The sequence below is a fragment of the Zonotrichia albicollis genome, chromosome 2, assembly GCF_047830755.1.
Source record: "Zonotrichia albicollis isolate bZonAlb1 chromosome 2, bZonAlb1.hap1, whole genome shotgun sequence".
NCBI lineage: Eukaryota > Metazoa > Chordata > Aves > Passeriformes > Passerellidae > Zonotrichia > Zonotrichia albicollis.
The window spans coordinates 55,888,920-55,913,510 of record NC_133820.1 but is presented as its reverse complement, the minus strand read 5'-3'; the positions used below and the strand labels follow the sequence as shown (position 1 = coordinate 55,913,510).

General features: G+C 36.7%; 1 protein-coding gene across 1 annotated transcript in view; it reads right to left on the bottom strand.

Annotated features, from left to right (window-relative positions):
• Window positions 1-2,262: 2,262 nt before the first annotated feature.
• Window positions 2,263-24,591, bottom strand: part of CUL5 (cullin 5) — a 31,863-nt gene continuing 9,534 nt past the window's right edge. The window contains exons 3-19 of the mRNA XM_005482554.4: window positions 23,786-23,885; window positions 22,240-22,416; window positions 21,397-21,538; window positions 20,212-20,357; window positions 20,055-20,135; window positions 18,774-18,867; window positions 15,418-15,548; window positions 14,551-14,658; window positions 13,912-13,976; window positions 11,771-11,903; window positions 11,097-11,228; window positions 10,361-10,484; window positions 9,446-9,621; window positions 9,166-9,327; window positions 8,381-8,499; window positions 7,005-7,128; window positions 2,263-5,896 (exon numbers count right to left, since the gene is read on the bottom strand). Of these exons, the coding sequence (XP_005482611.1) occupies window positions 5,702-5,896; window positions 7,005-7,128; window positions 8,381-8,499; window positions 9,166-9,327; window positions 9,446-9,621; window positions 10,361-10,484; window positions 11,097-11,228; window positions 11,771-11,903; window positions 13,912-13,976; window positions 14,551-14,658; window positions 15,418-15,548; window positions 18,774-18,867; window positions 20,055-20,135; window positions 20,212-20,357; window positions 21,397-21,538; window positions 22,240-22,416; window positions 23,786-23,885 (2,209 nt within the window). The 3' untranslated portion in view covers window positions 2,263-5,701. The remainder of the gene's footprint in view (window positions 5,897-7,004; window positions 7,129-8,380; window positions 8,500-9,165; window positions 9,328-9,445; window positions 9,622-10,360; window positions 10,485-11,096; window positions 11,229-11,770; window positions 11,904-13,911; window positions 13,977-14,550; window positions 14,659-15,417; window positions 15,549-18,773; window positions 18,868-20,054; window positions 20,136-20,211; window positions 20,358-21,396; window positions 21,539-22,239; window positions 22,417-23,785; window positions 23,886-24,591) is intronic.

The following is a 24,591-nucleotide window of genomic DNA, read 5'->3' as shown; positions in this document are numbered from 1 at the left end:
CTAAACCCCTTCCTGCCTGGCCATGGCATAAACCCCGGACTTGGTCAGCTCAGAACTCAAGCGTGGCCGAGAAGGGTCGCGGCAGCTGCCTGCACGGAGCGACTGATGCAGCTGAGCTCAGGCTGCCCATCCCGGTCCCACGGTCCCTGCTGCACTGTGCCTTCTCCCCGCACGCTCTCTCGTCTCTGAACCTGCATTTGTGCTGGAAGGCCAGCACTAAATCCCTACAGCTGTTTGCCAGCCTGACAGTGCCCCTCTTCACCCTGTCTCTCCAACATGCACAGAGCCGGGCCAGGAAAAGCCTGGATCTTTCCTGGTCGCCAGCTTTGTATCTCAAAGGAACAGGTTCAGAACACAAAATTACTTTCTCTGAATTTTGCTGGAGCACACAGTCTAGGACAAGCAATTCTGTATTTGTTTCTGATCAGTCTCTTCTCCTCAACCACTTTTTTAGCCCCCGAAGGAGTTAGTATACTGCTACAGTAACCCACAACTGAATGAAGCATTCCCCAGAGCTGAGGTCTGCCAGTCACATAAACAAGCATTTACTTCCTTCCACTTGTACCCCAAACTAGAAAAAATGCCAAGAACTAGGCTTTGTAATATAGCACTAGAAAGCAAGAGTATTTCAACAACCTGTTAACATCCATTTGCTACCTTGACTTTTTTTAAATATTTGATCTTCACATTGTAGAACTAACATTTGTCAAAACTACTTCAACTGATTTTCTGTTCTACATCTCATTTCCCTGTGAGAGAGGATTTCACTTTGTCTTTGCTCTCAAAAGTAAAATACTTCTTGCTTTCCATATATATCCAAAGATTTTCCAGACATGCAGTAAGAGGCTGACTGGGACAGGCACTGGCGAGGGAAGCATTTGTACTCCTTTGCTTCCTTGACTCTCAGTAGCTGATGTTCTAAGGTGGTCTAGTCTAGACTTTTGATTTAGAGACGGTTTTCAAGTTCAAATCATACATAACATAGGAACTGATAAATACTGTCTCAGGAAAAACTGAAGGTTTTACTCTGAAAATATATATGTACCATATAGCAAAAACACCCAGGTTGGATGAAGATATTTTTCAGAAATAAGTAATGCTGAAAACAGGTAGAACAAAACCCAGAAAATTCTCATTTAACTTGCCTTTACTTCTGTGGTATAAAGCTCTTTTTCAGGGATATAACCTGCTAACATTCTTTAATTTCTTCATCATCTCTTCTCACCAAGATTGACTATGATGTACTAATTTCAAGGTTACTTTTGATGTCCAGTCACAGACTATTAAAAAGTCACACTGTGCTGCTCTTGCTTAGCTCAGCAGCTGGTATTTGCTTTGGCCATGCCCTGGATCCACAGAGGGAAGCAGCAGCTGCCATTCATGACTCCAGCTGTTCTTTCTAGCAGGTGTTTAAAGGCTGTGCAGGAGCTGAAGCATGGTATCCAACTGAATATAATAATATATTATATATATTATATAATATATATATAATTATACTATAATATAATAATAGCAACCTGCCATCAAAACTCTTCCTACATGAACTGACAGTTGGCCAATTGCCATGCACAGTACTGAGCCCTCACTCAAAAATAGCTGTTTATTCCATACAAATAGTTCTAAACTCTGCATGTACCAGAGAGCACAAAACACGATGGTTAGCTGCTGCACTTACAGGAGAGAGTTGAAACGTAAAAAGAGATTCACATTAAAAGGCAAGAACAATCAGAGAAGAAAAGCCATTACATTAAAAGCACTCCTTCAGGCAAGTGACTGTTCCCACATCACGATTTACTGCAGGATCAGCTCCCTGAAGGTCCTCGCAGCAACACCAGTAACTTTCAGTGATGCACCTTGTAAATCACTTCAGAGACAAATCAGCCAAAATATTCAGCAATCCAAGTTCATCCCTGTGAGTTGCAGAAACATAACCTTTTTAAAAATGCCATAAACTAAGTTAGGCAACTCCCAGCCACTTTTGGCATGGTAGGCTTTGATACACTGACTGAAAGACTACAGCTCATCTTTTAATAGAATTCAGAAGACTAAATAGCTCTACATATAATCTTACATTTGTAAAAATTTTTACCAAGAAAAGAATTTAAAGTCTCCACTTTTGTTTTTTAATTACTCTGATCATAACATCTGCTGGGACTTGAAGTCAGGCAAATTTCATACATACAGTGGCAATTTTTGGAGCAGCACCTGAATTCAACTTAAAAATTTTGTAGGGTGAGACACCAAAATACCTTGCTAAATGAGTAGTCTTTTAAATTACATTTTTATTTTGCAAGAAAATAAATTATACAACTTAAAAAATAAAATTCAAAAATTAAGCAGTACATCAAAATAGTTCAGCTGGACTGCCATACAGAAACTACCACCATTCAAAATTGTACAGCATTATTATCTTGGTAGTGGCACACATTCAAAATTGTAAATACCATACGGAGATAGTTATTACAACTCAGGAACCCGAGTTTGCTCAACACTCCAGACTACATATAGTGTATATTGACAGGAAAGCTTTCATGTATTGTTTATTTCACAAATATGACCTTAAAGAATTAAATTACAAAGATAGCATCCCAGTCATTTAGATGAAAATAGAAAACAGTTTGAGATAGCAAATCTTTCTGTAAAACTATCAAATCTTTTTGCCAATTGTATTTTTAAAATTTGCACTTTACAGGACAATGGCATCCCAATGCAGATAAATGCAAGATGTGAACATTCAGAACATTTATATTAATTTTAAAAAGATGAAAATGAGAAAGTCACACTGTCATTTGGAAATGTAACTGCATTACAGTCATAACGAAAAATAAATGAGTAAAAGGAGAAGCTAGGGACACCAACTGTGGAAAGAGGAAAATGGAAGACTTCAGAATTGAAACTGAGATTATCATCAGGTTGTTGGGACAGAGAAAGATTTAACAGTATTTCTTAATTAAACCCATTAAGAGCGATTTCCCCCCGCCCCTTCTATACCAGATTTCATTCCTTAGCTATTCACCGTGGCAGTGTGTGTGGCAACATGTTTTTCAGATGCAGCACCTCCTTAAGCTAGGTCTTTGGACATATATATTCATAGCTAAAAATTGCAGCCTTAAAAGTGCGTTGTTGCCATATTGCAAGTGAAGAATAGTTTTCATTTAGATCTGAACTCTACCCTCCCCAAAAGAACAGCTTACCCCAGGTATCTCCCTGTGCCCCAGGTAATACTAGTTTTAAGTGCATATTGGTGAAGTGACCTGATGAAGGATGCTAAACGTGATTCTGCATCTTTAACAAATTTGCTGGTGTCTGTCTTAGATTTCATAAAAAACCCGACATCCATTTCTGGTATATATTTCAAGAAAAATGACCATGTCATAGGCACATTACCAACTGTATTTCCATCCCAGGTTTTCAGAATTGTATAGGTAACAATCAGGTTGTATTGTATTTATTAGTTGAGGGAATGTGTAGCTCCTTAGCTTTTAGCAAGCTTTTCCTTTCTACATACATTCCAGATTCCTAAAGAGTTGTATCTGTCTTAAACTTCTCTCTCAAATTTAACCAATGGCTTCTAAATTAGCATTATCCCCTTGGCAGCTCTTTCCATGTGACCATTTCACACCTTGCTTCTCTGGTCAGGGTTGGAATTTTTCATGTTGAAGAGTGTGCTCAGACTGTCATGTTCTCCCCGTTATCCCAAGTAAACATTTATTACTTTAAAGTTACAAAGACTGAAAGTCTTGCAGCACAAAGTGTTTTATTAGAATTTTGTTTTCTAATGTTCAAATAGTTTCATTAGTTAACTACACAGAGCACCACTTCCTTTTGATTCTGAATTGCAACACCACAGGGCCAACATAAAAGATGCAATATTTTTAAACAGCATCTACTTTTGAGTGTCAACAGAGGCATGAACACAAGCTATAGGATTTCAATCAATTGTAATTGGCCAGGCCTTGATTTCTCCATCTCTTGGTCATGAAACCCTCACTACCAAAAACTTCTTACTCAAACAGATGTCCAAATACACTGTTCTCAGGCAGTCACACTGGCATTTACATTAGTAACAGAGCACACAGCCTGCTTAAGGGTGCAAACAGCCATTCTTGGAGAGTTTGCTTTTAAACTACTCCTCCTGCATATTTTACTGTAACCATGTGAAAGTAAAACTCCTCCTCTTACTTACTGGAAGGCTTTCTTTTTTGACTAAAGTTAATTTTATCTTCTTCCCCATTTCATCATCAAAGATGAGGCCTTTAGATGTCATAGTTCAACTGGTTAATTGAAAAATAACTTCACACACTTGTAATTTATAGAAGAAATATTCATACAGAACTGAATAAAGCGCAACTTACCTTTGTCCTAAGACAGGCACTCTGCTCCTATGACTCATGGAATCGCTCCAGTACGTGCTGGGACATTTCAGAACAACAGAGAGTAGGGCAGTGCCAAATGACTATCTCAGATGATTGAGAATGGAAGAGGTAACATTAAAAAGTTGAGATTCCTGGTGTGTGTTTGGCACTCTCTCTACATACACTGAACAAGGTATTTTTCCTTAGCGTTTTATCATTTTCATTAGAAGAGTACTTCCTACCCTACCAGTTACCAAATGGAAAGCAGAGGGTTTGTTTTTCATATAAAGATGTTGACTAGTCCAATTGGAATAATCTTGCATGTATATAAAAGTTACCACTGAGGAAATAGTACAGGGATCTTCAAGTGTTATTCTCTTTCTGCGGGAGTTGTGCATAAATTACTCTTTAATGCATCCTGATATATGTAGTCATACTGAAATATTTGGAATATAAATATTAAATGTACAAGGAAATACACTTAATATTTCTGTTCCTATAGCAGACCCACCCAAGAAAACTGCTTTTAGAGTCAAGTATCATTCAAGAAACTTTTACCTTGTCAAAAAGGATTGTAGCAAATCACCCGTCCAAATTAAGGTAACAACATATCCACTTGTTTACAGGAAACAATTTAAAAACAATGATCTCTTGTTTAGGGAAAAATATCACCGATGACTTGGAATTACTTTTGTGTCACTTAATATGTTAATTATTAAAATCCAGTTACTAGATTGAAGCACTGCTCTAGCAAACAGGTTTTAACTGTAACAAATACGGATCAGTTGTGACGCATGTGTTTGTGTCTCTCAAATGTTATTACATGAAAAGGATCAGAGATGGACAGTACATTACTCTGTTGATCCAAAACACAAAAGTGAAAGTGCTACTTCTAGTCCTAATTGCATTAAAAAAAAAAACAAACCAACAACCCAAAAACCAAAACCAAACAAAACAAAAAACAAACCCAAAACAAAACTAATAGCAGTTCCTCAGTGCATGAATATTTGAATATTTTTTCCTTGTGCAAGTACTGGTCATCTAAAAACCCAAACCTGTATTCTTCCTGGTGGGTGTAAATCAAATCTACTTTAAAAAGTTCACAATGGGCTCTTCATGAATGCAAGTTTCCCACAAAACAGCATGCTGTTGAAAGTGTGCAACATGAAGGGAATGCCATCATGCTAGCTGAATGAGATTGGCAAAATATAGTCCTCTGTAAGGTAAGGCAGGGATTTTAATATGTAACGAAAGTCAAAACAAGTCCTTCTGCAGCATAAACTGTTGCAGCTGTCTGTCCAAGCACCCTTCCATTTATGTTCTCAGCATCCCGCAGAGTCCTCCAATTATGCCATGTATATAAAGGTGTTGATATCCGACTCATCTCTTCTGATATATTTGTGCTCTATAAGCCATTCAATTTGCTCTTTTATCATTTTCTTTTGTGGCAAGAACATGTTTTTCAATATTTCTACCAGTTCAGTCTGAAGCTGGGCATTAGTAATTTTCTTGCGCATCTTCATTATTTGGATGATAGCCTCCTAGTGGGGCACAAGAAAAAAAAATTAAATACCTGGGTGAAGTGACAAAATGAACACAGTATTAATAGGAGGCTCCTGGTAAGGAAAGACAGCAAGGAAATCTGTATTTTTCCTTAGAAATCAGAAATACACTGCATTTTTTTAGCCTATATAGAACTGCTTTTACAAAGAAGCTGATAGAGGAAAAGAATGAAGCACTGGCAAGATGAAAGAGATGTAAGACAATTCCAGTCAAAGGAGCAGTTAAATCCCATATCTAGAGTGTGAATTACTCACTAAAACCAAATGTTAACTCACACCCTGAGCAGAAGTTGCAATTTACTAGGTGACTCGTGATATACCTTGTTAACATTTCATTCATTTCCTAAGTACAACCAGGCATTAACCTTGCTGCTGCCAGAATGGTTACATCATGTTACATCAGGTGGTACAACCCACAATGCGCACGGCCTGCAATCCAGCCTGACTGACAGAACAGACCTGAAACTTGAAGGCAAAATGAGACTCCATTGTATGTAATGATCCCTGATGCCTGAAAAAATTCAGGCTTTTTTTAAACTGTCAGCTCAAAAGATTTGGCATGAGTAGCTGACTATCAACTACAGAGCAGGAAGCTGCAGTTTGAACAGCTAAGATGCACTTTTCAACTTCTCTAAGGAGAAGTCATAGTACTGTACTACAGCGTGATTCCACCTCCAAGATTATTCTTTTCATACAGATCAAAGAGATCTCAAGATCAGCAATGCTGTTTATTCATGGTGGTGGCCAGTGTCAGTCAACTTTGCCAATCTGCTGCTGTCACCCACCCCACACTGTATGCCTTCACCACTTGGGAAACATCTGCTTTGTCCTCTTTGAAGATGATGACCTGGTACTTCAGAACAGGAGGCTGACAGCTATAAGTGCGCCAACACACATGCAGGATCAGGTATTCACAAGGATCTAGAGTCATTCAGCAGAAGTGACTTCCAGTGGCATTTAAAGGCACCCATTTCATACATCAACATCCAATGGTGGGCAGCATGTAATGATAATACAACAAATTACAGTAATGACAATGCAACAAAAGAAATAGGGGAATTTTGTATTCCTCTGGCAGGTTACTTGCCTGGGTTCGCAATATTCTTAGCTGGACTATTCCTTCATTCTCCTCTTCCCGCATCCTCTCTGTAGTAAGTTGCAATCGACCAATCAAATTTATCTTGCCCCTTTTCTGAACTTTAGCATTTTTTCTGAAAAAAAGTCATATTGCATGAAAGTGAGCAAAAAAAATACAAACCCCAAAACTTTCAATTATAGAATTCCTGTTAAACTACAGCAGCAACAAGTACCATGACAGATCAGATACTTATAGGTTATTAGCACTGCAGCAGCGAGAGAGCTGTCTGATAGATCAAAACTCAATGCCAATTTCTCTGCACAATGAAACCTAAATAATGCTAGCAAGCATTACAAGTAAATCCAGCAGCTGAAACAACAGAACTTCAGAAAAATATATTTCAATTTAATTACATAAATGTAGAGTTTTTGGAGGAAGGTTTTACAACAAAGTTCAGGAAATATGGATAGTTAATATTCCATCAAAAACTGTCTGGGACAAAACCCAGCTATTGCAACAAAGAAAGGTGATGACATTCTTCAGTGGTGACCCACAAACTTTCTCTACAGCTTGTGTCTTCTCTCATGTCCTATCATCATTTCCCAAAGTTCAGAATCCTGATGACAGGAATAAGCATTATGGCCCTGGGCAACAAACTAAGCCCCAGGAAAGCAGATTCGTCACTTATCCCTTTCTCGACAGATCCAGATGTCCAGCTGCTGCTGAGAATGAGGCACAGAATCTGAGGTTCCTAGCAAGGAGCCAGTTCTCATCATAGACATTGAGAATGGAGGCAAGTAGAAGCAAGTAAACCACACTGAACGTAGTATGTATCACTTAGACATTCTCTCTTTGTATTATCTTGTGCTCAAAGGATTTCAAAGCACCAATAAAAGAGCACTGCAATTCTCACAGAAATAAAGACACTCCTCTGTGGGGAGAGCCACACCAAAAATCCTGGCTCTTGACAGCACACCACATCATTAAGCAGCTTCACTTCCTTTTTGTTAACTTATAATTGTTTCTGAACTTGTGTGTATGTATAATAATCAATACAGCACTACTGTGATTAGAGGCTGTCTTCCATGAAATTTTATGGACTTACTGCTAACTGGAACATAGCAAAGCCTCCAATTTTGCACTTCATCCCTTAGTGTGTAAGAAATTTAATTTCACAAAAATTAGAATTATAGAAACATTTGTTTGAAGGGGCTGCTGGAGGTGATCTAGTCCAATCACCTACTTGAAGCATAACTATTGCCAAAATAAGTGAGTGCAAGGCAGCAAAGCATGTGTCTAGGTTCAAGAACAAAGGTTAAGTTAAAGTGAATTCCTTTAGTTAGAAAACAGTACATTGTTATTTTACTTTTCAAACATCATCTTACATTAAACTGAACTCCTGGTTCACCGAGAAGAGGGTTCCTTCTGTAAAGTCTTTGGGTGAATTGACTTGAGGTTCATATAATAAAACCTGACGTTTCAGCTTTGGAAATGCTACAAGAGACTACAGAGAAAAGGGAAGGGGGAGAAAGAATGAAAATAAAACACCAGACTTTCTAAATGGAAACAACTACTTTCTATAACCATAATTCACTGCAATACTGACTGTAGTGAGGGAACCACATAGCCTTGTTTGGAACTAGTAATATCAGAGTGGGGACACGGTTTACCAAATCTCCTTCTGAAATGGGTTAGTATAAGCAAAATCATACAAAGTAGTAAAACACACAAACTCATGGCTACAGAAGTGGTGTCAAGTTTGACTTACGTGATTTCTCTCTTTATTCATGAGCTAAATAATTAGTAGTCTGCTAAAGCAAACACTGAACTTACTTCTAAGGAACATTTACCAGGTGGCACTAATTTCCTAGAGTTAGACCAAGCCTACTAGACAATACACAAATATAACTTTCTGCTTTAGACAGCATATGGTCAAAAAATTCTTGCAGTGTCCAAAAGTTTGTGAAGTAACACTGGGTAGAGAGAACATGTCACTGTAAAGGCTGTGTGTGTTCAGCAGCAGTGCAAGGAGCCAGCACTACAACTGATTAATTACCAAGAAAGGCGTTCACATTTGAAAGTGTTATCAGGCAGTGCTTTAAGAATACTAATCCAGTATTTCAGAGCACAAAAATCAAGAAGCAATCTGTTTCAAGAGAAAGGGATATACCCATAAAGTCCTCCTAAGTTCTGCATCAGGGAGCTCAGTTGCCAGTTTAAGATTTTCAAAGCTGATCTTCTCTCTGGGTCTTTGGTTCCATGCAAACAGCACAGCCAGCTGAAATGTTGTAACCTCCAAGTCATACTGGCCAACCTCATTCTTAAATGTTATCTGTGAAGAGGATGAACATTTTACTTATAAGCCTGTCTGAATCACAAGCTTTCTTACTGTTATAAATACACAGAGAGTGCAGTCATTAAGACTGATACAATGAAAACTACACACTTACAATTCCATTGGACATGAGGTGGTGCCAGTGGAGTTTTCTACCACTGTGATTCTTTTTATAAAATTCTTCGACCTCTGGGATGAGATCTTCTAATTCCGTGGGCAGCGAGACAAACACTTTTTCAGAACTTCGGGACCAGGCACCAGCATTTAAAATTTTAATATTCACAGAGTCAGCTGTAAGATGATATTGGATGATATGAATCTCCAGGGGTAACAGATAGATAAACCAAAATGTTTTGGGTTTTTTTCCTACTCTCAACACAATTATGAAGGATTGAATTTTCAGAAAGTTGCAGGGTGTCTACCCACTTAAACATTAGGGCACTCTATGCATCACTGGCTTTCTGCCAGCAGCACTGATCAAAACCTGTTTTTTCTCTTGCTGCTGCAAAGCTCCTTAAACACTGGTGCACCTTTACAGCTGATGCTTATAAGCACTATCAAGGGTTTTCAGCATGGCAGGTCCAATCCTTGACGTTCTTCACCCTCTCTCATCAGTGAAACAATCTCAGAATGTGAGTTATGCTCTCCATAGTATGCATCCAGCTCTCCTGCTGGCAGATGAAGGAGGAGCACAGCATGGAGCACTAGAAGAATGATGAGGGCATAAAAGGAGGTAGTTCAGGCATTCACCTGGCTGATGCCAATTCAAGCCCCTGCTTGCAATTTGTCTACATGCGAAGGGAATCTTTATCTACTGCTGACAAGAAAAACCCAAAACAACTCACAGAGTGATACAGCTCTAATATCAACTGCAGGAGAAAGCAGGGTCTACAGACAATTCCAATCTAGGGGCAACAGAGCCATGGAGACTGTGTTCAACCTGCAGTTGACATTATTTTTAACCTAAGATTTAACTGAGCTATTTTTCACTAAGAGAAATAAAAAGTAGCAAATAATTTGAAAACAATACCTGGTAAAGCAAGCTTATTATTTTTGTGCATTTCTTTGAAGGCCTGGTTCAAGTCTTCAGAGACTTTGATATCCTGGAACATTCTAGCCAGCTTGTTTACATAGTCTGCTGGCATTCCCACTTCCTACATAAACAGAACAGTAAATATGACACAGAAAACAATGAACAAAAATTTTATGTTTAAAATAATAAGCTCGAATAAATAAAAAGCATAAAGAAGGAGACTGGTATCATCGCTTTACAGTAATAGTGAATCTGCAATACAATATAAAGGGTTTTTTGCATAAATCATAAGTAGTTATCCCTTAAGGGCATATGGTGATTCTTTTAAAGAAATTCAAGTGCTGAAGAACATATGCATGCATTAAAGAATCCATGACTTCTGAAATTTGAAGGAATGTTTCAGGCATGCAAATAAAATTCAAAATTAGAATGCATCTCAAATTATTTACATAATTAAATAAGTACACTGCATTTTGCTTATATGGAATATATGAAACCTTTAGATAATTGTATGTGAAATATTTTAAAATCTGTCATTGGCACTACTAAAGAAGATTTAAAGAGTTTTATTTCCACGAAGTACTGTGATAGAAGGGAAGTATTAAGATGCCCTGAGGGGCCTGCTATTAAAGATAAAACTCACCTAAGCAAGAAAGATATTTAAGTTCAAGAGTGGAATATTAACTAATCACAAGCATGAGACACAACCAAAGAGAGATGTGATGCTACTTACTCTGAGCCATTCCACCATATTCTCCTCAATTTCACTATCAGCTGATATATCTAATATCAGACGTCTTGTTAAGTGAGCTTTGTGATATCGCATGAAAACATCTTTATTCTGTACATATTTAAGTACCAAAAGCTGTCAAAAACAGAGTTAAACATATTTATTTGCATTGTCAGCCAGACGAGTCTCAATGCTGATCTGATGGCGCTGCAGACTATGACTAGAGAAAGGCTACTTGACATTGCCTTAAGAGCAACTGTGTTAGCACTATCATAGGCATCAGCAATGAATGTTTCATAATATCACACCTTCAATTTCTTAATTTTTCAAACATCAAGAAATTATCTTAAATCAAAGAAGACATTGACACAGGTATGTGAAAATCCCCTGTATTATTTTCTAGACAAATATCAGTTATTGTAATATGTTACAGTCTAATATATGCATTAATTTAATATACCAATTTTGTGAACCAACACAGAAGACATGAAACACCGAATGATTTACAATATTCAATACACACACACACACTTCATAACAAAATAAACTCTTTTCTCTACTATCACACCCCACAAAACTGCTTTTGAAGATCAAGGCCTCGACCCACATAAGGAAATAATTTAAACCAAATAAATTCCTTCTTCAAAATAATTGTGAAATAAAAAGCAAAAACATACCACTTCTTTAAGCTTTGCTTCAATTTCTTCAGAGGTTAGTTTTTTGCTTAGTGGTGTTTTTCTTAGCAACATGTCACAGTAATTAGCAAGAAGCTCAGGGCATTTGGATTCAGGCTGTGTTTTCAATCCAACACTAGATAAAAGAAGAATAGTGTTTCTTCAAACCATACAGCATCCTGCTATTCTGGAGTAGTCACATTGTTAACAAGACAGACTGCTCTCTCCTGATCCCCTTGGCAAGGATCCTGGTGGTGAATTTATATCCTCGTTAAACTAATGAAAAATTAGGGATTCTTTCTTCTTGAAAGAATAAATACTGCCAAACAGTTTGAGAAAGCTTCCATAGCTTATTTTAACTAATTACAATTTTAGAACTGTAACAATGAAGTATACAGGTGAAACTACAGTGTGAAACAACAAAATATTGTATGAAAAGAAATATTCCAGTAAAGAATTAACAAATGCTAGAGTAAAATGTTTCACTCATCTCCTCAGTATGCTGTAATGAGTTCTCAAGAACAGCCTCCTGCACCACACTTCACAGACTGCACAGACTCAACCCATCTAACACATAGTAACAGGGTAAAGTTATTTCATCACAGCTATGAAGGATGGACTAACAGCTAGGAGATTAAATGCAGACTAAAGTTGAACAAGATGCCACAGTAGACAGATTGTGGTTCTTCAAAATTCATCAAGCACAGGTCATGCTCCAAACCCGTGTCTAGACTGGTGCATAAAACCAAATGGCAAGGACCAATCCCTATTCCTAGAGTCAGATGGCACCAACCTGACTGCTACTTAAGGGCCCACAGCAAGCTCAAGAATCCATTTTACTTGCTCATTATTTCAGCCTCTCATCAGTTAGTATAGACAGAGCTAACACTCCTCAGACAACTTGTCCTTCTTTCAAATTCATGAAGCAGCTTGCAGGCTAATGTCTTCTGCCCTCCTAAAGGCCATTTGAAGTACAAGCAGATCACAAGTCTTTTGGCTGTTACAGAAAACTAAGCAAGATGAAGTTTCATTTTGCTTAAACCAGGCTGCATATCTAGACAACTTCAAAGTGCTTGGGAAGAAGAATGCTGAACAGAAGATCATCACAATTACAGTGGTTTCTAAGAAACCACTAGGCTGGGTTCACTTTAGGAGTGAAACAGTTTGAACCAGGTATCAATTGGGATGGTCTGAGAGGAAAGGAAACTATTAGAAGATACCTAAGAAACTCCTCTATCTTACCTACATCTATGCAAAGTATACAAAGCAGAGATCCAGTCTTTTGTGACAGCATTCCTCCAATAAATACAAGGAGAAAGACTAATCCCTATTCTGGCTTGCCATTATCCAAAATCAAACCCAGAATATGAACCAAGACACTGGACAGATATTTATAACCATCCACCCCTAACTAGAAGCAATTGGAAAGAGAAGCTGGCAGCTCAGCTACAAAAGCTTTGTTTTCATAGTAAATCAGATGACAAACATATATATAAGCCATCCCAAGCACCTAAATAAACACAAGTTCCTACTCAAGTGGCACATCACACGGTAAATGTTAACAATCAATAACTGACTGCTACCTTCTCTTGGCTGAGTTAGCAGAGCAGGCTCTGTAAGCATGGTCCTTCTTCTTGAGTCACGCAGGTCTGCCTAATCTACTGGAAGTTGTTTAAACTAACCTGGTTAATCCTGCACTGAAACAAAAATGCAACAGCTGGACAGGTCACACTCACAACTGGCACAAGAGGAGGTGGAAAACAGCTTGTGGATGGTTACACCTTAATCAGCCACAGTTATTCCCAAGATTACTGCCTCATTTTTCCCCAGGACCTTTGCTGAAGTTGTGGCAGAGTTATACAGCTGAGGTTTTTGAAATTAGTAATCCAGGAAACCATTAGGAACTTCAGCTAACAAACTGACTCATGGTGTAAAAGAACAGATCCCCAAATACTACAAATAAATTTAAGTTGAACCAGGCTGCTATTCACCGATCCGCTTCCACACAAAGAGAGTCTTACCAGAGGTCAATAAGCAATCTGAAATTCCATAATGCAAATAACACAAAGCCCTTTTAAACACAACATTACTTTTTGAAGAGACATTTTAAAAACCTTGATTCACATAAAGTTTACACGGCTTACCCCTTTTGCTTCAATGGCAATTCAAGTTTAAATATTGTAGCATCATTCACAACTGCTTTGTATGCCTGAAAAATAATTAGATTATTGGTGCTTCACTCCATTTCTGATATGAATTGCAAAGGTTTTCTCTCTTTTTATACTACTGTAACATAGAATTAATTCAAATTTTTTTATTAGCCTAAAGTTTGCAGATTCTTTTTTCAGTTTGAGAGTTCAAATTCTATGACTCAATTTCCCACTAAACTGACGTCTTCCTCTTTTCCACTAACATACTAGTTTCCTTTAAACAACAACTTAGCAAGGGATTACATGGAGCAAGTTGTACATCTGAAGTCATGACACAAATACAAAGTAAATTCCAAACACAAATTATTGATGAATTGGACATCACAGTTCTCAATACAAATATCATCTTCTGATGTGCTCTACACCATTACAAAGCTGAAGATATGCAACTTTATGCAGCTGTAACAGAAATTGAAAGCTCCTAAATTGGTAGTAAGTTTCATCAATATTTTAGTTTGCACATTTAATAGAGCTTCTAAATTTAACAGTGAATGCACACAAGGGTTTTGGAGACATCATAACACAAATTGCAACAAGTCTTACAGTGAACAAAAGACCAGCAGAAACACATACCTTATCTCTGGCAGTAAGAAATCTTGGATCATCTTGAAAAGCTTCTTTAACCAACTTGCTAAACCGATTAAATAGCGTGAGCAATTGCTCTACATACTTCTCAGAATCCTAAAGAGGCAAAAATCAAATAAAAAACCAAGGCTCCACAGAATTCAGGGTGAGCATACACGTGATTTCCTAATTAGTAAAAATGCTGTACCCTAAAAAACCTGCATACTGTGAATTTATATTTTATCTTCAGTCTCTGGATTGAAGAGCTCTACAGCATGTAGGCTTAAACACAGACTTTCAGGATAGTATTTCAAATATAGAAAAAAAAATTTAAAACCCCTAACTTTCTAATACTATACAGTAACATTTTATTTTAAAGAACGTTTTAAGGATCAATAAAAGACAAATGCCACATCCTAACTGCTGCAGCCATCTAGGCCTCCTAGACCCTATGGAAAAAAAGATGATAAAAAGCTGAAAAAGTACAGTGGAGAAAAAACCCTTATAATTTCCACACTGAACAACCACTCTTACATTGAAAGTAAATGTCAAATTTCATCAAGAAGTTATAATTCTGGGAAAATTGATTAGGCTTTTTAAATTAAGATTCTAGCATAATTGTGTTGTATGAACAACCCATGCACTTAATTTATAACTTTTTTGCCAATTAGATTCCCTTTTTAAAGCCACAACTGAAAACAAAAAGTAAAAAGTTATCCTAAAGACATTTAAAATTTCCAGTGGACCAAAATTGGACCTCTAAACACAAATCTTAAAAATTATTTCCATTCATGCATTTGTCCCAAAAATAGAGAATATTTAACTTCTGGAAAGTTGTTTTCCTGTTGTTATTTTACTAAAACCCAATACACTTACAGTAGTAATAGTTTCAGCAGCTGCTACCATGTCTGCAAGTCCAGCACTAACAATATGTTCTTCCAAATCCTTCAGCATAGGCTCTATGCCATTTGGAACTTTATCCATCAGTGAAAACATTAAATGCAACTCTGAAAGATACAAATACCAATGAAGCCACCAGTCAAAGACATCTATAAAACCCAAATATACTGTATTTCTCCTAGACATGTCTCAAGTGGAACATTAAATACATGAAGAACGGATAATCCAATTCATCTCTTAAAAAGAAAGATGTCTTGAATAATGTTCTAATTCTGGTCCCACAAGAAGATTCTTTTGAAGGCAAAAAAAGGTATGTTTATTGCAATGTAATACCTGCTTATGCATATAGTATCTTATATAGTATGCTAATGCATACAGTATCACAAGCTTGAATAAGCCCCCCCTAGAACCAATGCCAGTTTGGATTAAGTCCAGTTTCTAACACATTGCCTTCAAATCCCTGGCAAGAATGTCTCTAATTTGGAAGCCTACAGAAGTTTATGCAAGAAACTGTATGGATTCAAGACATTTTTGTATTTTAAACTAAAGCCAAACACACCTGTCTTTGTGTATGTTTCAATACCACTGACAATGCTTTGTTTTATAAAAGCTTGCAAAGTTCTGAAGTAACCAAAACTGACTAACGCAAACACTGAACTCTTCTTCCCAAAGAGTTTATTTAGTTTTTCAGAAAGTTACCAGTACAAAAAACTTCAAAATGTGATGCTTTATTTGTCTACTTTTTTGTGAAGATATTTCAGTACTGCTTAAAAAAATAAAGAGGATATTGAAACATCAATAATCATCTTGACAAAGCTGTCCACAAAGAACACTGGGATTATTAAGGTCACCAGGTTGTTGTAAAGAGACCACAGAGAATTGAACTCAGCTTGGCAAAGGACTTTGCTTCAAGAAGTAGAACAAACGGACACTTTTTTTTTTGTCAGAAAACAAAATTTATAGATTCACTTAGTTCCTTAATGTTATGTCTACTGTGAAAGTGGAAAAGTCAGAGGCCCTGCCTTTGCTTCCTTTTCTGCATTACTTTTGTCAGCAACAAACACCAAGATCCCATCGCCAGTGAGGATGAAATATGCTACCGTTATCTGCACCACAACAGCTGCTGCAGAAGCAAATAGAAAAGCATAGAGAAGAAAAGAAATCCTTTTAGAACACAACAAAGCAAATTAGAGAATGGAAACTACAAACAACATTGAATAAGAATTTGCAATGGTACTACAGACAACTCATAATGGGCTGAATTCCAGGAACCAGAAAAAAATGTAGTTGGAGGCATTCTCAGTGCAATTTAGATCTGCTATAACAAATGGCACTGTTTTACATACAAAAAGTCCAAAATGCTCAACTTTTACTGGATCTTTTAATCTAGGCTTTTAAAAAGAGTGAGAGGAAGGAAGAGATGGCAGAAAAAGAGAAACAAAAATGTATGTTAAAGGGCTCGACATCTGTTTCTGTACAGTAGTGATGCCATAAATATTAAAAAAATCAGTGGTTTCTCTTAAGAATCAGTAGCAAAGGAAGACTCCAGTTGCATCCCTAGGACTGCAGAATCCAAAAACCTATAAATTCTTCAAAGACAGATTTCAAAGTAACAAAACCAAAAGGAGTATTTTACTGGAACTTCTCTCAGAATATATCATGACACTGAAGAATAAAGAAATCAATGCAGTAGTTGCAGGGGCACTTAAAGTCTGCTTTCATTCTGTATTCATGAAAGCCAAGCATACTTTTCATTTCTGTTGCACTTCAGGAATAAAATTTAGGCCTCACTTCCCCAGTACTATAAGCAAACAAGACCACAGAAAGTCAGTTCTGAAGTGTTTGCAAGCTATGATATTTTTGATAGATTTTAGTTGAAAAATATTATTCCTTCCTGTCTTTGCACAGCATGCAAATATTACTTAACATAATAAGAGTATGTGCACAGCTCATAACCAAAAATCCCCACCAAAACAGCCCTTTTTTGTCAGTTCTGTTTAAGAAAGAAAACATCACTGAACTCTTTGGGGCAGATAATATCAGCAAGTCAGATGAGTAAGCAAAGCAGAGCAGAGCAGAGGACACGATCAGATGTATCCATTCCTATGCATAGCTCCAGTCTTTAATTATGTTTCAGCCATCTGCACCTGCACCCTTCACTGAAGCATTTGAAGCAGTTCTTACAGACTGAGCAGAAGTGCCCTGCAACCACAGGACAGCCACAGCCACAAGAGAGGGCTCTGGGAATAGCTCAACAGGTTTCTAAAGAAAGGTCCTTGGGCAGATGAACCCTTCTGAAGCTCTGTGTTTACATAAGCCTCCTGCATTCTCCCAGAGGCTGTAACATATACTCATAAGAAGTTTCACTGCTTTCTACATTTAGCTCTGGGCAATTGCCAGAAATCATGCTGCTAGATGAACAGATCAGTACGACATAGTTTTGAGGTCAAATATTTTCTTAAATGCTGGCTTTAGAAGTAAGTATTTTCTGTAATATTCTAAGTCATAAAACAATTTTCTTATTTCAATAGAAATGAAAACCTCTGAAGACATTAGTAAATATTCCCTGGCTGCAGGATACCAAGACCTCAAAGAAAAATTAACCTGTGATTTCAGTTTGGTTTCTTTTTTTCATTTTTCCTACCTGAATTACAACATTTTAATGACATATTTAGTTTGTTTTATCATAGTAACTTCTCAAATTCTGGCAGCAGAGTCAAAAAAATCTTCTGAAAACTTTCAAGAGGCATGCAGAGCTAAGTTTCAATACTCACACTGATATATTGGCCATAAACCCCCATGAACAGCTTGCAAAGATTTTGGTCATTTGACCTACAGGTCCTGCATCAATAATCAGAATAAGAAAATTTTCTCTCTGCCTTTCAGAAAAAAAATCTTTTATAAAGAGATGTTTCACTTTTTTCCCAGGTGTAAAGAGGTAGTGGGGTGAAACAAAGAGGAAATGCTTGTATCTGGAGTACTCAAAGACAAAGTAAAGACATATGGAGCATTTACCAGAGTTGGTAAATATAATGCAAGTAAGTGTAGGAAAAAATAGAGAAAAAAGAGCAAGAAATATTTTCTTTGAAACAAGATTAGAGCTATTCACTCATTCAAATTAAAGTATTGTGTACATCAGTTTCAAAAGTGATAGGAAAAAGTATGAATCAATGATGGTAATTTTTTGTGGGATTGTTCATGTGCAATAATATTTTCATAGGAAGAACTACCACCATCTATTAAAAACAGTAATTTGATATATCTACACACAAATCTATTTTTATGCAGTTCATGCAGGGTTCACCCTGCACTGCTCTTGAAACTCCACTTACTTTCTGTTTCATTTCGTTTGATCATGCCTTGGCATTCAGCTAAAATAGTCTCTTTAAAAGATGTCACCAGGGCATTGACGCAGCACTCCATGAGCTGAAATACATTAAACACAGGATTAGCTCAAGCAGCCACCTGAACTGAAGTCTGATGTGTCTTCAGTTTGCCATGACACAAAAACCAACCTGTTCTCAACAACTAGCTCTACAAAACAATTAACTCATTCACTGACTCACAAAACTACGTGCAGTTTGAATAGAATCTATACAGGAACCATATTTCTTCAAAATGTTTAGGTTAGTAAATGTGGCAAAGTCTCCTCCAAACCACTAAGGAGCTTAGTATTCCTTTCTACTCGTTTCTCTCAAGGGAGCCACCACTTTTGGAACAGTAACTACCCTACTTCATTTCCAAGTATACATCCAAGAGCTAAGAATAGTTCTCATTCCAGCATACCCTATTTGGACCAGGCTGGATGGCTTGAACAAGACATTAGATCTAGAACAGAAACTGCCTGTACATGTCAGGACCATCTCTCCTTTGTCAGCCTCTTTATATGGGCTACAATTGATACCTGTGCAAAATGAATGACTCACAGCTTAACAAAAGGTGTAAAGCACATTTTGATCCACTTCAAAAAATGATCAGATTTAAAAGGTATTTATTTAAAAGAACCTGTTTCCTGAACTAATTTCAACACAGACAATTATGACATATTCATTGTATTCTTCCTCTAGAATCTGAACTGTGTAAAAAACTTGCTGAAGAGGGAAGAAGGGGAAGGAAAAAAAGAAAACTCATCTTTTATATTAAATGGCCATATTTCAGCCTAAGAGGGAATATATTACAGCTTTAATGAAATTTCTATTGCTCCTTTTGACTACAATGAACAATAACTCTTTCAGGTGTTCTAAATGAGCACAGAGAAACCGTTAGCCAAACAGATTTGACAGTTGATTTTCAAACATGATTCTCATCCACTGTTAACCATAGGGAAAAATCCACCATACCTAACTCAAAAGGAAAGAACAAAAGCCAATCTGAATAAAAAACTGCCTTTCAGTTTTAGCTTTTGATCTACATGTACTATTTAAACATTTTCAGAAATTGTAGATTACCAGATTGGAAAGTAATACATGTTTTTGCAACAAATAATTTAAGATTTGCAAACACAAAATAAACAGTTCCAATTTAGTGTTATCAAATAATACTGTAACACATAACTAAAACCTACAGCACTATATAACTAGGAAATACACAATTTTTCTACACATTATACTCACTGCTTCTACAGAGTTACATTCACGTCTTGTTTCTAAATATCGTAGTGCTCTTTTCTCTTCTTCTTTTAGTTTAGCATCTGCCTGTGCAAAAGTAGAACAGCAATCATTTTAAGTACTAACACATTCAGTACAAAGTTACAACAGAATTTTTACTTACATATTTCATATAATTCTGTACACCGTTTTGTTGTAAATAAGAAGGAGCCTGTGTTCTATAAAATCTCTCTGTTGAATCCAAATATGCCTTTTCAAAGTTATCCCGATATATCTGAAGTTTATCTTCAGGATTAGAACAAAGGTTAACTGCAAAGAGAAAGTCCAAACTTACTCTCAAGTCTTGGAAATTTATGTGGCTAATAATAAGCAAATTTCAATGAGAGAGTGAGACTCATATTAAAAGGTTGCATTGAACAATCTGAAAGATCTGATAAATGGCCTCTGATCACAAAGGTAACCAAATTTGGCCAATCTTTGCTCCCAGAAACATTCAGATCCACTATGGCAAACTGGAAAAAAGTTTCATACTTAGTTCCAGCACTTCAGACATTCGAACTTGGTAACCATAAATACACATACAACTGCAAAATTGTAAGGAAGGAATAAAAAAGCTCAGAATGGTGCCTAATAAAGTGAAAAGTTCTCCACCTGACTGAGCAAAAAGCTTCTCTTAGATACTGTTCCTGAAATCACAATGTCTCCATTTTAGACTTTTTTCCCTGTTTTACAACAATGGAGACAGTAAGCTTATTGCAGTGCTTTGCACTATTTGAAAGAGAGTTTCAACTGTTACAGAGAAATGAATAGTCATTAAATGGAATATGCTTTAAAAAAAGTTAGAATTTGACTTCTATAAAAAGCTGTCTTAAAGAATATTAGCCACAAGTTTAGGTCAACAGGCTGGAAAGCTTTCAAAAGTAGCAGGCAATGGTGAAATATCACAAGTTTCAGATACACAGATCTGTTCTGCAACAAGGAGAGACTCAAACTCTTAAATGTAGCCTGTTTAGCATTTCTTCTTCAAACCATCTGAAGAATCAGAAACAGTATATAAAGGAGTACAGACACTGCTGTTGTACAGTTATATGTGCAACCCCAAAAAGTCAAAAAGTACTCTTCTCTTTGAAAACATTGATTTTGCAGTAACTGATACACAGGTAAATTACTTAAAACCTGAAGATTATAAACAAAAATTAATTGGTACCATGAATAAACAAGCACAACAAAAAAATCAATACAAAATGCTGAGATAATTCCAACCCTACCACCACAACCGCCAACTTTCTAGGAAGAAAATTCATTTAATAAAGTGAGGAGGCAACAGGTCAGTGTGTGCAAGACGTACCATATGATTCTCGAACTCCAATAACGAGCTGGGAGTCAAAAGCTTCTCCTAGCCTTTCAGCATGAACTAGCTTCATTGCACTGTCCTGAAGTCTGTTTTTTATATTTGAAAATATGGATTCATTCCATGTATCTAGCATGAGCTGCATATCAGGAAGAAAAAAAACAACAACCTGTTAGAAAGGTACACAGAGACCTAAGTTCGTGCAAAAAAGTACAAGACATCAGAAACAGAAATCAAACAATTTATAATGTAACTTTCAGGTCCAACACAGCAGTTCAGCTATGTTAGAACTTGATCTTGCTCTGAACTTGTTATACAAGTCATATTCAGCTCACATTCTAAATTTACTTTATGTAACTGGACAGCTAAGGAGATCAGTCTTGAATTCATGTATTCACTCCATAATTCTCTATTACTTCTACAGTTCTTCATAATCAGTCAAGTAACCTTCCAGCAATACATTGTGTCAGGAGTTGCTATATCAGGGGTACTTTTGAGGCAAACACCCAAATATAATTCACCATTTGGCAGGCATAGTCTTAGACAAAACTAAAACCTCAACTAACACCAAAGTTACATTAAGAGAAAGACTGATGGATTTATATTGCATTTATCCAACAACAAAGTTCAGCATGCACATAATGCGTCTGTAGTTTATAAAAAACTCCATATCTCATCTAAGCACTGCAAAGTTTTAACATTAGTTATGGAGGTTCTTATCAAAATCCTCATCACTCAATGTGCCCCTTTATACTCCATTGTGAGATTTGTTATTTTTGGTGACTGCTGCATCACATGAGGACTGGTGCCACAAACTCTCTGGCAGTACAGCCCACTCACCTTTCGAACAATGCTGTCTTCCACGTTGGACTTCTTGTTGCTGCCCTGCTTGCCCATCAGAGTGATCTCCAACTGACAGAAGGGCTTGGGCAGAATGTCGCACTGGGTGAAGAACTTGCGCCACTCCACGATGTAGGCTTTGAGCAGAGCTGTATCATCCTGGTGACTCAGCACTCTCTGCAGGTGGGGCGAGCAGAGGAGGCAATTTACAAATCAATTTATGCACAAAACATGGGCTCTGTTTATGCTGAAAATAACTCTCCATATAAAACTCAAATATACACATATATCAGACTAACGAAGTCTACATATTGAAGTGCCATTTGGTTTCTTGAAGCAGTTATTAACCCATGTCATATGGGTCATTTCTAAAGGGCAAAGAAACACAGCAGTAAAAAAAGTACACAGTAAATTCAAATTTTCTAAATTAACCTCTTTTTCTCTTATTAAGTCATGTGCAAGTAAAAAATTAAAATCTTTGGTCTAAAGGCATGTGCTGGTACAACCATAGAAAAAAAAATAAATCAAAATAAACCTGTAAGGACTGTGTTATATTCTATATACTGACAGGTTTTGATTCAATGGCACCTACTAACCTTTCATTAGACCCAGACAGATAGTTAACATCTATATTTTATTAAATCCTGAAAACTTAACTACATTGTACACTGGCTATCATAATGCCAAAAATAAAACCTGTCTGTCAAATAACAGCCAACACAAACCACACCAAAAGGCCTCAGCTCAGCATAGCATTTATGCATATAAGCAGGTAAGCTGTGGAACTTAAAAAACAACATTTATATGCCTGGTTTTAAAAAGGCCTCTATAAAAAACTATCTTCCTTGAAGGGAAGCCTTAGTGGTGTAAATCACTTCACTTAAACGATAAAATGAAAGTTTACAGAATTTTTCTAAACCACTGTCATAGGATACTTTAGAATTTTCTTTCATTTCACAACTCCCTCTTTTAAATTCCTCATAGCAAAAGATGTCTTCTGTAGTATGTGTTACAAACACAAGAACTTCCTTTGAGTCTATTGACAGTGCCACTCATTTGGAGGGAAGCCCATAAAACTGGACAGCTGAGCTTGCTGAGTGGATAGCACAGATATTTGTAGTACACTGTACATATGGCTTCTTTTAAAGCCATCCATGAACATGTCAAAATAGCACTGAAGCTATATAAACATTTTTTTTCTGACAGTAACTTATGAAAAATTCTGCCTTTAGAAGTTTTCAAGTAGAAGAAAATGCCATAAGTACTGTTGGATAAACAAAAATAATGCTGTGTTTTGGTTTTTTTTTTTAATATACCATAAAAATCACTGCCCATCTCAGCTTCAAGCACTGTGAGAAAACAATGAGCCAGGCAAACGCTCAAGGCTCTTCTTTTTGTCAGTAGAAATTTGCAGGGTAATTACAATCTCCAGGACATCACAAAATTTCCAACAAAAAAGCAATGCATTTAGATCCAACAAAAGTCAGAATTATTTGGCTATTTTTCTAACAATGTGAATAAAAGTTATAAAACATTAATAACTTACTGCTTGTGCCTGTTTAATAAAATCAAGGATGTCTTCCTTCAGAGCTTGATGGATTTTTGCTGGACCTTTATCATCCCACAAACACACTGCATGTACATCTCTAGAAAACAATTTATCCACCTTTTAGTAACAGCTACTCAAAATTTAATGCTGTAATGTACAAGGCTTTAACAGTCATGATTTCAGCATGTCTAAGAAATTGATAAACTTATTACCTGCTGTTGTTGAACAACACATAACTAGATCCCAGTGAGGTATGGGAGAAAGCATGTTTGGGGAAGAGACTGAAGCTTTAAGAGAAGTCCTGGAAGCAAGTAACTGCAACCTATCTAGCAGAAGGCTATGGTCAAGGAAACGTGTAAGACAATTCTGTTTTCAGTACCTATTCAATAATCCATATTAAATTAAGGACAATTTTTAAAGCTTTTCTTTGACAAAGACAGACATCACTTGCCAGTAACAGCATTACTACTCAGCCCATGCTACTCTAAAATGCTATCATTAACATGCAGCCTTCCCTGACAGTTTCACAATCCAAGCGCTACAAATCCTACAAAGGCAATAGACCCGTCCTCGTGAGAAATCTGAACCCTGACGGATCAGGTGATTTAAAAGATGATTCAATTAGTTTAAAAAGATCCCTCAAAACATTTCATGGTAGTGGTAGTATTTTCAAGTGAAACACTACTGGAGAAAAGTTACTAAACAGCACTGCAAAGCAAAATTCTGAATTTTAGTTGTCATTCCAATGAAATTTTTCCTACCTTACAGCTCAGCAAGTGTATCTTAACTCCAATTCTTTCCAT